Source organism: Etheostoma cragini, chromosome 23 (assembly GCF_013103735.1).
Source record: "Etheostoma cragini isolate CJK2018 chromosome 23, CSU_Ecrag_1.0, whole genome shotgun sequence".
Classification (NCBI taxonomy): domain Eukaryota; kingdom Metazoa; phylum Chordata; class Actinopteri; order Perciformes; family Percidae; genus Etheostoma; species Etheostoma cragini.
Genome location: NC_048429.1, coordinates 13,878,879 through 13,892,564, shown reverse-complemented (window position 1 = coordinate 13,892,564; position 13,686 = coordinate 13,878,879). Strand labels below are relative to the sequence as shown.

Genomic DNA, 13,686 nt, shown 5'->3' with positions numbered 1-13,686 from the left:
TCTCCTCTCCTCCTTGCACTCCTCTCAGGCCCAGCCCTGCCCTGCCTACTGAAACCCTCCTCTCACTTGAACCACACACTTACTCTTATTCAGCCAGGAAATACATGAATTGGCAGAGAGAAAAAGAGGAAGCGGAGGCAAAAGAGAATAGAGGAAGTTGTATTCTCTGATGCATTAACACACTTCCCCTCTGTTACTGACCTTGGTACAACTCATGGTTCCCGTGCTTGAGTCCGCTTCGCCTTCTTTCTCTTCTTCTCCCCTTTGGTCCTCACTGGTCGGCTGGGTGCTGACCGCAGGTGAAAGGTCAAAGGTCAACTGTCAAGCGCTATCCATTTTCTCATTCTCGATTCGTGCATTAGATATGCTTTTAATCTATCTAACGAGACAACTGGTACAGTATGAAGCGGTAATAGAGATGAGGAAGAGCCTTTCTCCCTTTGTAGATTGACTGTGCCTATGCAAAGCATGGTTGCATAGATACTAATTAGACTACACACTCCTCCCACAGGGAGGAAAATTCGATTTGACTAGCAAATGGACCATATCATAGGAAAATGACTCAATACTCAAAATGTTGACTTGCACTGCAAGTACAGTTGCTAACACCTATCACCTTTAAAAGGGATGGTTTCTACTGCTATAAAAATGAGTCCGGATGCAGGGTGAGGCTGTGTGGTAATGTCAGTTTCTACGAAAGCTTCTGTTTTGTGACCCTTAAGTGGGATTTGCCAATCCAAACGCTTACTAAACAAGCATGTCTATGGAAGTTCCTGTTTAGGTGTGATGAATGACATTTATCAAGAAAATTAAAATAGAGAACCGTCTCATTAGGTTAAGCTCCTCTCTCTGTCAGCAGAAATGAAGACATACGATATTTGTTTCACAGCTCAATCACCAAAATTTGACATTTTCCTGAAGTGAAGAGAACAAACTAGGTTGGCAATATGCTATACTTTATGTAATTTGGAATTTCCATCAAGGAGAAGGCAGTCTGATACTCCGATTATGTGTCCAGTCTATCAAATCCAATATTTAATTATTCATTCACCTCTCAGTCTGGGTAATGTTCTCATCTGGCCGAGGTGATGTGCTGTCAGGGGGAACTATCTGGGTTGCTGTGGGAGGAGTGTTACTAAATGTCAACATTTGGTCCTGTTCAGGTGAGTTGCTCAAACTCTCAGTTGGACCACAGGGGGAAGACTCTGCAGTCTCAAGAGCCTCTGCATCTGTGGAGACAGAGAAAATAGATCAATGTGAAGTGTTATCAATTTGCATCAGTCAGTGCACTCCATGATAACAAATTATTGAGTTATCAGCTGTTGCAATTTATGCTAATTATTTCCTACATTTCCCAGGGTGCACCTGGAACATTAGGCGTATTTTGATGAGCCAGGCCTGCCTAGAATTGATCACTGACTTGCTGCGACATCAAGTTCAAGACCCAGGGAATGATGGGACTTTTCATTGTCGATGAATTGGAGAGATTCCGACAGATATTTGTCCGATTTGAAGGTTTATTCTGTTACTACAATAAGTTAGGTTTTGCTGATGTTGGCATTTAGTAGTCAGAGAGATTTAATACATTCAGATTTGGGATCAACTACAGACCATGTATATTAACATTAACAAAAGGTTGCCTGTATAGCATTTAACAGGCTACTATTTCAAAATCAAAACAATTGGACACTGCGTACAACCCTATATTTTATAGACTAGGGCAGAAGTTTTTTTTGATGACGCCCGCTCCCGTGCACTTTACAGACGAGGCGCAGCTCATCTGCAACGAGCCTAATTACTTAGTGAGAATAAATTAGCTGTACATCTGGGAACATTTCTTGTCTTCTCCATGTAGTTCAAATAGTAGTAGTGTAATAATTACTGTACATGATTTTATAAAGACGTGGCGTACTGGATTACCAACAAAACCCTAAAAATGTAGTACTTGGTAGAGTTTGCATGATTAAGTAAAGTATCCTCTAAACAAACCAAAGAGTGAGTCATTATCTAAATCACTTGGTATGTTTGCTAAGTTGTTAATGAGGACAATAGAATGTGTGAGAGAGAGAAAGAGTGCAAGAGAGAGGGAAAGTAAGAGCGAGAGAAACCAAGCGAATGAGAGAGGGTGAGGTAGTGAGTGAGCGAGAGAGTACTTACTGTTGTTCTCTGGGTGGGACAGATCAGGGAGAGCATCCGCCTCTGGGTGTCTAATGCTGACAGCTTGTGAGTGGGCGATCAATGGCACTGCTGCCTCCTCCTGAAAACACACGCACATAAAATGATAAATATTCAAAAAATGAAAGGGGTGAAAAGATGAAATAAGCATTACACATTAACCATGTAAAAAACGGCAGACCCAAAATAAGCCAATAGAAACAAACCTTTGTCAGATGGGAAGACATTGCATAAGGAGTCAACAAAATGTTACAGCTGACATACAACCTAAAGCTTCCGTTCTATCAGTGATGGATTGTTGGAAAGAGCACCAATTACTGTCATCTTCATAGGAATTCAAAAAGCAAACATCACTTTCAAACTGACTACAGCAATGATGGATCATTTTAAAACCATGAAGGCATGATATTAATTAAGCATTGAGGACTGCAAGTGAGTAGAATGCATAACATCTAAGAAGCGGGAAGTGTTGAAAGACATTGAGATCATAGCTACTTAACGTGTAGTTTAGAGTACAGCATGTATGTTATTTGGATCAGAATACATTTTGAATTTATTTTTCTTTAAATGCTGGTGCATAATTCCTTCTTTTGCCAACAACAAGTTATTCTCCCTTTTACCCCAATGTGACCTGAACGTTTTATTACTCATTCTATATAAGGAAGTCAACAGCTTTAGCACAAGCATGCAGACTGCTGCCTTTGAGCAGTGGCTGTGAATAATGTGCGAGGAGCGATTTGGTAGGCAAATGGTAGAAAGAGAAAAAGAAGGAGAGAGTGCAGACACTTGTGAGAATAAGAGAGAAGGAGAGAAAATGACACAAAGGGTTTTCCCTACCATTATAAGGCTTAGGCGCAGCACCCAAGCAGTTTTGGGCCCCACCACCTAAGCCGAATAAATGTAAAGTCAATGTCTACACAGATACGGTAATTATGGTACAAAATTATGTGAAATTGCATATTTTTTAATCTAAACTTTTCTTGAGGTAGGACCACCAAACCCACCTCCAAATAGTCTTCCTTTGCAGGAACACAATGCACATGTATAATTAAATAAATGACACTTAAAGTATAACCTATAGCAACCTTAGACTTCAGATATGTCTATCACAGGGACATGATGGTTTTTCAAGGGTATTCCCATATCTGACTTTTTAAACTGAAGCCTCTGGAATTTAAGATGTTAGAGCAACCTTGAACGCACTACCAGAAAGAATCCCAGCTTGTAACTGCATTACCGTATGTGTGGGACAAAAAGTGGGATAAATGTGACAAAAACGTAAAGCAGTCACTGGGATGAATTACCCATTCATGCAAATTTCAAGCTAGTTTTTTTTCATTATCTAGTTGTGAAATTAAAAAAAGCAGCCTAAAATGTTTGTCCCTTATATTAAAAGGTCCCATGGCATGAGAATTTTACTTAAGGAGTTTTTTTATTATGTATTTAATTTAATTTAATTTAATATGAGTTAGCCCTGCCAGCCTATGGTCCCTCAGTGGCTAGAAATGGCGAAAGGTGTAAACCAAGCCTATGGTATCCTGGTCTGCCTTTGAGAAAACAAAAGCTCACATGGGCCGATCTAGAATCTGGCCCCTTATGAGGTCATATGGACAATGTTACCTCCCTTTTCTCTGCTTTGCCCGCCCAGAGAATTTGGCCCACCCATGAGAGAGAGACATCATGGCTTTCAAATGAGCAAAGTGGAAGTTGGTCACGGCCCCCCCCACCCCTCCTCCTCCTCACAAGTTACAGACTTAGAAATGGCACAGACTACTGAAAACACATTGTGGGACTGGCTCTAGTGGCTGTTATTCTGCATCAAGGCTGAATTTTGGAAAACAGACCTCAGATATAGTATTAGAGGACCACTAAGGTCCTTATAAAAGCATCCAAAGAGCCCCTTGTCGTGGGACCTTTAAAGTATAAAGATTGCTCTAAAAGCTCTTGAGGCCGTGAATCACAACTTCAAACTTCAGACTATCCTCCCACTACTGCAATCACAACTTTAAAAACGTCCTACTTCCTTCCAAACACTTTGGAAGAAGGAAAAAATGCCAAATATTTTCTATGTATTAAATCAAGGTAAGCAGAGCAACAAATCTGTTTTGGTACCGTCGTGCTTCCTGCTCACATAGTTCCACACCTGTCACCCATGGCAACAACAGTCGTCTATTGTTGTCCTCTGAGTAGGCAGAGCTTCAGTGTCTTCCTGGAGAGCACCTTAGCAGTAGTTGTTCAGGTTAGAGATGGAAACAACACATTTTCTGAGCATGAGTGGGAGTGAGAAGCAACAAACTGTCAGTCCCTGATCCTCATCTATAACCTTGACAGTGCTGTGGTTTGGTGGACATCTCTCATAGCAATGTACATTATTTTACATTCTTTACAGTGCAGCTGGACTTAGTCTTTTGAAGCTGTGTATTGTGATAACTTATGTCAAACTATATTAGTTAACATCCTTGAGTCTGAACGTTTTTTGCTTGTCAAACTAATTTTCCCCAAAGGCCATGACACTATTATTTTAGCCCCTTTAAGATAATGGACAACACTTAAAACTCACTGTGATATACAGTATAGGGTATAATTGGTTTTAATGAAAGTGTATTTCTATTGATGCTTTTGTTCATTTTTAATATCAATGAGATACCAACCCGTTTGTTGAAATGAAAGGGATCCTAATCCTTAACAAGGACATTTTACACATTCCTGAAATCATAAGCCACAGGCACATGGGTTTCCACAAAGTCAAAACTAGTGGTATCGTCTGCTAATCACATGTGAGCCATCCCGAATTAATTTAGGCTTGTGGTTTCCAAAGATTAAAAGATGCTTGGAAGTTACATTCAGTTTTGCTCTATTATTAAAATCTCAATGCCAGGTTAAAGACTCCATGATGTTGATGCTGAACTTTGAATTTACTCTAAAATGCTACATGCAGCAATTTAAAGAAATTAGATTTTCAGGCAAAGAAAATATTAAGGAAAGTATAGAGGTAAAGGATACCCACAAAAGATTAAATACAGCCACATCCCAAACATGGTGAGCTTGTACCATATAGCTAAGACCATGACAATGTCAAAACTCAATTTACCTGCAAAGATTGACAGTTCACCTCTGGCTCTGACTCAGTGCAGGCTGCAGAGTCTGTAACAGATGCAGAGGAAGAGGAAAAAAATAAAATCAGGAAAAAATGAAAGGAGAAAAAAAGAGGTTGACCCCCCCCCCCCCTAAAAAAAACCCCAACTAAACAAAGAAGCTGTCCATTGTTACACAAACGCTTGTCCAATTCATCTACATGGGTTAATAGTTATCTAAAAGAAACCCCACCTTTTACCATAAAGAGTCAGACTGTCTATTATGCAGGGCCTTGAGTTGAGGGAGGGGCAGAGAGGTTAAAATACCATGCACGGCTAACGTAGCATTAATGACCATATTCACACTCTCGTTTTCTTTCTCTCTGCCTGCCAGCCGCTCATGCAGGCAAAGGAATGGGGGATTACTGAGCTCACTTTGTGGCCTCAGACCGGCCGTACACCTGGCCATACAAGGACCTTGAGGAAGAGAGGATTTCACACACGGCATAGACACACAGACCTTTCATAAGACCAGGGCCACAACAACCATACAAGGCAGGGGTCTACTGCCAAAGGCCTCAGAGTGTGTGTATCCTTACAGTGAGTTAGTATGTGTACTGTCCTGGTGTTTCAAGGGTGGCCGAGTGCCTTGTGACTCAATGGATTAAAGGGGGTAACCCACACACACACACCAACACACACACAGCTGAGTCTGTAAACTGTTTTCACCAATAGTTTTTTTCCTGTGAAGTATTTCATGAGACAGTGAAACTTGCAAGCCATCTGCAAATGTGGGCAAACTTAAAGTCACAACATCAAGTTTAACTAGTTGCTCTGTGTCTGTTATCTTCACAATAGGGATTTCAGAGAGTGAAGACTTTAATAACTAAAGTATTGCAGCTGACCATCATCTCCAACAAGAGCTGTGGGTTAGCAAGAGTCAGGCATGTTCACTTTAATCATACCTAATCTAGAGATAGGAATGTTGAAACAATCACAGTACTTCAAAGTATGTTCTCAAAACTTAAAAAGGCTGTTTTAGTTCACATTCTTGTTGGTGATGTAAGAGGTTGACTCAAGGCTTATTTTGGAGTGGGGGTCAGAATGGGGTTGCAAAAATATTAAAAATAAATATAATTAGCCGTATTTGGCTTGGCTTTATGAGGTTCCAGTTATCTCTGGGCTAAGTTTGGTGTATAGTGGATTTTAAAAGGCTGAAGGAAGAATCCTCAGTTCCCAAGTTTTCCTGAGATACATTTTGAAGATTCAATCTATTAAAAGCAATTTAAAAACAAACTGCTACAGTACAGCAGTATTTTTCCATGTAGTGGATCTCTGACTAAAGTTATAATTGTCATTTTGAAATGTTAGCCGGTGGTTGTTCTGTCCACCTTCATGTCCCCACTCACCTCGACCCCCTCCTGCTGCATCATGTCCAGGCTGGGCCTCCCCAGAGACGGCAGACAGAGGAGTGGAAGTGTCCCTCACTTCTCCCTCTCCAGCTGGGTCGACCACCGTCCACTTCTCGTCCCCGTCCTCCTCCTCACCTCTGTCCATTCGCCCGTCCTGTTCTCTGCAATTTCCCTCTGCTAACTCGTTCTTCAGGAAGTCTTGAAGGGCGAACTCCTCATCCCAGTCCAAGTCATTTCCAGTCTAAAAAAAAAAGAAGAAGAAGAAAAAAAGAAAGAAGGGAAAGACAAAGTAACAACAAAAAATGTGTGTAAAGGTGACGTGAATGTAAGAAATGCCACTGTGGCAAAAGCCAACTGAAGGACTAGAGGTGATGAGGCTGAAGTTCAGCAGTAACAGACTAAAGAGCCCCACTGCAAAATAAAATCTTAATTTCCAACTGACACCGAAGAGAAATAACAAAAGTGTTTTTTGTCAAAATGACAGCAATGATTACTTATCAACCAAGCTGTCAGCGATTGTTACAATAAAAATGAGCTCATATTTTCTCTCCTTTTTTATTACTGTTCTTTTTGTTGATTAACAAATCCAAAGGAGACAGTTAATTTAGTGGTTCTTTCCTACTTACTATACTGAAGAAATGACTGAAGTAATAAAGTAAGAACTGCATTTGTTGATGTGCAACTGGGTTACTGTAAGCAAATCTCTCTACTTCAGCACCAAACTCATTGTTTTTTGCAGTAAAAAATGGTGATGTAATGGAAATGTTCAAGCACGTGTCAGTGAATTTTGTCCAAGGAGCAGTGCGTAGGTGTGTGCTTGCATCTAATTCTGCGCTTGTGTGGGTGCACATGTCCACTTCAGCAGCCAACGCGCACTCAACTCTCCTCTAACAGATCTAACTCCATCTGTCTGAATACAGCGTGAGGTCTGTCACGGCTCTCCTAGCAAGCCTTTCAATATCCAGTGTTAATCCACGCAACATGCAAAACACACACATAAATCATCAAAGTTGAAAGTATTCAGTGTCCACAGTGTACAAAACACTGTGTGCATTTCAATGAAAATTCTAAAAACAATGTATGGTGACAACATATAAAAAAAAGAAGAAAAAAAAAGGCAGGTTTGGTAACTATTTCCATTTTACACATTTTTATGTATTTTTTGAAACGGTCTTTAGACCTTAACAGCAATAATAACGTATTGCCTCTGAAAAAAAGAGAGTGAAAAAGACCAGGCGCCTGTAGCTGCTTTAATCCTGTCAAAACGCCCACCAATTACTGACTTACGGTCCACTTGGACAGAACCAATGAAATGCTTCCTTGCCCTGCTAAACGTACTCTACCCCTCCGGTCTATGAGCCTGAGCTCATTGCGTATCGCCGCCACATTGCTAACAGTAGTCATGTTTGTTTTAAACATTCAGTATGATAATACTAGCTTTTTGCTTAACAGTTAATAAGACATGAAGTAAAATTGCGGTTCTTTCTTTGCTCTGAAGCAGCGGTACTTATGCATGTCATGTGTGTGGGGCAGAGCCCGAAGGGCAGGTGCAGGGGAGAGATGCTACTTTAAATCTTTCTACGTTAACATTATCAACCCTGCCTTTAAGATTGTAATATTATTTATGAGAATAGCAAGTGGATGCTCCTGCAGTTTATTAACTATAGGCCCATGATCTAGCTTCCCCATTCTGCCTTCCTCTCTGACCTCTTCTTCTGGTGCAGGTGTCTGGCATGAGGCCTCTCTGCTGTCCTGAGGTGTCTTTAGCTGCTCCAACTCCTCACAGAGCTGCCGCTTCTGGTTCTCCTGCTCCTGCACCCTGCAAGCAAGAATACAAAATCTCGTTAATTGAAAAACACCCAGATTATGAATGCACTTGTCACTGTCCAGACAGCTAGAAAAATGCATGCACAGAGATCATAGTAGACAGTACAGTAGACATACTGTACCCAATCCGCAGGCCCATGCAGTGTCCCATTTTGTTGCCCAGGGTGACCAGCGCCAGTTCTCTGACTGGCCCAGTAACGGTTTCTTTACTTAACGGTTTGTAGATCCAGTCCCAGCCCGACCCTCTAATCTAATCTAATCTCAGAGTACACAGAACCTAAAATGTGTCCTAGCACTGCCTTGTAGTCCAGTCATACTCTAAACATTCTGCATTATCCCAACGTTCCAAAGCAGGAGGTAGAACTATACCTACAACGAGCCCTCTTCACCCTGGTAAGTAAGGACCAGTAAAAGTGAGATGGACAGCCTGACCAGTTCTCCCTCTCTGGTCTCATACTGTTCCACTCTAACTCCGTTATATATCTGAAGGGGATGGCCGTCTCCATGAACACACATACAAACAGGCACCCCCCCACCCCCCACCCCAAGGCAAACCCATCACAGAGTCAGAGTGAAGTCCAGAGTTGGCATAGACCCAGACCTAGTGAGGCGGGCCCTTTGGGGTCATTGAGGTCAGTATGATTGACAGCTTGAACTGACTGGCTAACTGAGAAAGAGCACTGGAGAACAGATCCACATTCAGGGGTCTGACATTTTACTGCGTAAGTTTAAGGACTAGTTTTAGAAATATGGACTTGTGACAGGCAGATCTACTCTAATGGCAGATTAGTTATTCTATCAACTTATTTAGGAGCTCAACAGGCACCCTAAGAAGCTTATGGAGACAGCTATAGACTTGTATAAACATGGAAGGTCAGCTAGGCTAACCAGCTTACCTAGATAGCCGTATTAGGACTAGACAGCTTTTTTTCAAGTTTGTAAGTAATTCCACTGCTAAATTTAATCAGCTTCTAGCATTCTTGCTAATTCTTCAGTCTATTTCAGGGGTGTCAGTTTTACCTTACTTAGCCAGAAAATGAATTATTTAGCTCTGCCCACTAGGGTTTAATTTAACCAATGAGATCACTACTGCACAAAAGCAACTCCTCCTCAAAGAAAGGTTTTCCAACCTTATAGTCAAGTTGTCATTAATGAGATTCACTGCCAATGGTTCTTTTCCATCTTCCTCTGGTACATATCTTTCACATTCTTTTGCTGTCACACCAATTCTCAAACACCATTTCTCAATTCAGCAGCTCATACATTTCTGACTGCCTACTGATTTTAATACAGCGCAGACAACCAAGCTTTGCTCACCTGACTGAAAGGTGCAGGATTTCAGTGCGGGACCTCCTCAAGTTACTGGCCATTTTGATCAGCTCCTTCTCCAGTGAGTCTGTGTACTGGGCCAGCTGGTCCAGGCTGAGGGCCCAGTTTGCCCTCCTCGCGTCCAGCTCGGCCTGCACCTTTTGTGGGAAGACGAGGCCCAGGGTCAGCCGCTCGGCCTGAAGAGCTAGGTGCCTTTAACGCCTGCAAAAAGTTCTGACACCTAACTAAAAACTAAATCGTTCCATGTAAGCTGGCACATAGAAGAACCAACAGAAGACAGATTTGTACTGATAAAGTTCTGCTCCACTAATGATTTCTGTCTCATTTGCTGTTTACTGCTGTAAAGCAGTCTGTGGCTAATGAATGCAGAGTGGCAACAAAGCATGAGGAGGGGGGGGGAGCGAGCGAAAGCTGGAGTGAGGGAGGAGGGGAGTGGGTTGTGTTCATGGTACAGCACACTGACTAAACTGCTTGGATGGGGCCTGTTGGAGAGTTATATAAGTGATAGATCTTCAGAGAGGAGAGATAGTGGGTGGGAAGGAGAGAGAGAGCAGAGAGGCAGTGATTGATAGAAAAGGAGTTCAACAGGTTAAAGGACAGGAAAGATTATCACATTCCATTTCATAATTCATAAAAATTCAACAGCCTAATATCAACCCATATTATTATTACCGTTATCTACAAAAATATAGCAACACTCACAGGCACACAGCAATGCATTGTGAACCTGCAACTGGCCTCAAGCTTACATTAAGTGTCATAGGTAGGCTGACACTGACCACAACATTTAAACATGTCTGTGAAAGTGTATCTGACCTGGAGACTGGCGTCTTCGTTGCCTGCTGGCTGTGCGCAGTCGCCCAGCAAGCCTCTTGCTGTTGACAAGACAGAGTCGCTTTCTTCTCTGAAATCCCTTTTCTGAGGGACATAAAGTGAAAGCATGTCATGAGAGGAAAATACTTTAAGATGGAAAGTCAATAATTGAAAATGTCTTATGCACAACACCCACAAATGATAACAACTCACTTAATGGGATTCCAAGCAAATTCTTAAAGTTTAGTTATGACACAACAATTAAATGCTTTGCAAAAGGGTTGATAATTGCTAATTTAAGCTGAATTTAAAATAATAAATGTTTACCTTTGTACCAAAAGGTTTTTACATAATGCTACAACTTATGCATGCTGGTTTTGTGTTGACTGACATTTACAGTCAGATAGAATAAGGGGATGGTTTTACAAATGCCAGTTGTCCACTGGAGTCCCTAAGAGCAATTTTAGTGCAAGCACAAGTCAGGGCTTCACACACACTTCACACTTGGTTACCAGTGTATTTAGGAGGCTCTTAAAATCCAGAGCCATGTGTTCAGGGTTGGGTCCCTGCAGCATCATCAACACTTCCCTGTCCAGCGTCTCATCCATAGGGGAGGCAAAGCTCATAGTGGTGGACAAAAAGTCAACTCTGTGGGGGGGCTGCAAGAGACAGCAAAATATGTACACAAAAAAGCAAGAGAGACTTGAAAACACTTTCCATCAGTCTAATGCAAACTAAGAGGCTGGACTGTGCAAAGTACACAGCATGAAAAGAAGTGCACACAATGCTTTGTATTGAGTGTGTAGTTTGTGAGAAGCCCAACAGTCCGTGGAAGAGAAGTCTATAGAGATGAATAGTAGGCATCCAACTTCTCAGAACTACAACTGTGATCAGGGGCACAATAAACTGAGATAGCATAACCTTGTAAAACTAGTGGTTGGTCGGAGTGATTGCTGCATCTATGTCAAGTGCTTTCAAGTTTATATGTGTATTAGTGTGGCTGCTACTAGAATGATGAATTCTCTGTCAGAAATAAAAGGCCGCAGACTGAAACAGTGTGTCCAGAGAAACGGGAATACATGTCAGTCTGCAAGATAAAACGATAGAAAACGAAAGAGGTGAATAAGTGAAATGAAATTGAGAGGAGGAGAAAGAAGAAAAACAGAGATCATAAAAGGAAAAGGTGTGCAAATGAAGAAGGAAGACAGAGTAAGGGAGTGCTGACCTCCAGTGGTGACTGTGCCAAAGCAAGTTCTGACTGTAGGGATCCTGAGGTGCTCTGGTTCAACCTGTAGGCCACCGACAGGGACAGACCCGCCCTGGGACAGACAGGAGGACCGGGGGTGGAGAGGTTGGATAAAAAGTTACAAACAAAGGCCTTCATTAGAGAAAGTCAAGATACAGTAAGACACAGTTTGAGGCTTAGAGGGTTTCTCTTCCTTAAATTCATAATGTGAAAAAAAGAAACATGGCTAACGTCTATTTCATAAGTAGTCCCTCAACCCCTAATACCCCAGACCCCTTCCCTCCCAGGTTATTCTTGGCTCACTTACCCAGCCAGGTCTGGGTGCATCATCTGCATCTGGTTCTCCAGCTTGCTCTTGTCTGCCCTCAGCAGCTGGATTCAACAACAGAGAAATAAACATGACTTCAGAGGTCAACTATGGTTCCTACCCTTTCCCCACTAGAACAAATTGTCAAGTACAAGACACACAAGACCTGTGTGTGGAAAGACACCAGGTGTTTTACTTCCCACAGTCAGTCTCCACACCCAAAATACAAATGACACTCATGCTGATGATTGTGCCAACACACTTGACACAGCAGAGGATTGTCTGTAAAGAGAAAAAGGCTGACATGGCAAAATTGATATTTGCCCGTGTTAACTTAGGATATCATATTTAGCTTTAAACATTTGGGTATTTTCACCAAATAGTTCCAAACATTTTGGAAAATAAAATGACTACCTGAAGTTCATGGCCGGTCTTTCTAATCATGATTAGGTGTCACTGATGCATAATTAAGACATCTGATACGCTTTCTTCTGTGACTTTTTTCAAATCTCATTTATCATGAGGATTTTTCATTGCTTCCATTGATTTTCTGCAAACTCATTTCAGCTAAGAAGTAGCGGAAGTAGAGCAAATGGTTCATAAAGAGCATATAAAATGGTTGTGTTGGCATTATGCAAAGCAAGCAAAGAGATCAGAAACAAGTGAAAGCAGTGCACGAGCATCTGGGAGAAACTAGTGGGGGTTGTTGATGTGTAGAAACTGAAATACCAAGTTCAACACACTGACCTCTGTGATAGAGGAGTATTCCTCCACTGCTGACTTAAGCTCACTTATCTGTCTGCTCTTCTGTAAAAGGAGGTAAACGACACAAGAGCAGTTTGAGTTTTGTAGAGAAAAGAGGAAAAGAATAAATTCCTTTCAGCCAGATTTTATGGTTATATATTTTTTAATTTATCTGCAACTAAATTGGTAACTGAAGCAAATAGTTTTTTTTGTTACAAGGTTTGGCACTGGACCAGTGTTAGCTAAATGGATTCAAGGAATGTTATGTATAGAAAGATCAGAACTGCCACAAGCTTTACAGCGACAGCATAATGGATACTAGAACACAAGGCACTGACCTCTAGTATCACATCTTCCTTTTCATTAAGGACAGAATCAACAGATTGAATTTGCTCCTGAGGACAAGGCGAGGGAAAATAACATAAAAAACACAGTACTATGGTAGCATGGTCGACGCAGTATTACTAAAAGGCCTAAGACAGATTTACAATTTAAAAGGTCATTTTGTGAGGAAGGAAAACGGTTATACACTAAAAATACCAGAGGGCAAGAAAGAAAGAAGAAGAGAAGGACATGTCATAATGCAGAAAAAAACCTAAACATGATAAGGGACAGGTAGTAAAAAGGTACCTGAAGCTCATTGTTAATGTCACACAACTGTGTAATTCTCCTCTGAAGCTCGTCCATCTCCACGGTAACCTTGAAGTTCTGAGAAGCCATCAGAGAGGAGTTAGGGCAGCTGGTCACATGCTTTTATGA

At 41.5% G+C, this 13,686-nt stretch overlaps 1 protein-coding gene across 2 annotated transcripts in view; it reads right to left on the bottom strand.

Moving 5' to 3' along the window:
- Positions 1-13,686, bottom strand: part of lrmp (lymphoid-restricted membrane protein) — a 34,404-nt gene that overhangs the window by 11,405 nt on the left and 9,313 nt on the right. Inside the window, exons 10-23 of one of the 2 annotated variants that reach the window (XM_034863654.1) lie at positions 13,558-13,635; positions 13,266-13,322; positions 12,931-12,990; positions 12,184-12,248; positions 11,856-11,949; positions 11,143-11,289; positions 10,634-10,735; positions 9,806-9,957; positions 8,369-8,480; positions 6,659-6,902; positions 5,267-5,319; positions 2,158-2,257; positions 1,052-1,229; positions 202-289 (exon numbers count right to left, since the gene is read on the bottom strand). In XM_034863654.1, the coding sequence (XP_034719545.1) occupies positions 202-289; positions 1,052-1,229; positions 2,158-2,257; positions 5,267-5,319; positions 6,659-6,902; positions 8,369-8,480; positions 9,806-9,957; positions 10,634-10,735; positions 11,143-11,289; positions 11,856-11,949; positions 12,184-12,248; positions 12,931-12,990; positions 13,266-13,322; positions 13,558-13,635 (1,530 nt within the window). The remainder of the gene's footprint in view (positions 1-201; positions 290-1,051; positions 1,230-2,157; positions 2,258-5,266; positions 5,320-6,658; positions 6,903-8,368; positions 8,481-9,805; positions 9,958-10,633; positions 10,736-11,142; positions 11,290-11,855; positions 11,950-12,183; positions 12,249-12,930; positions 12,991-13,265; positions 13,323-13,557; positions 13,636-13,686) is intronic. The other variant, XM_034863655.1, reaches the window with a different exon arrangement.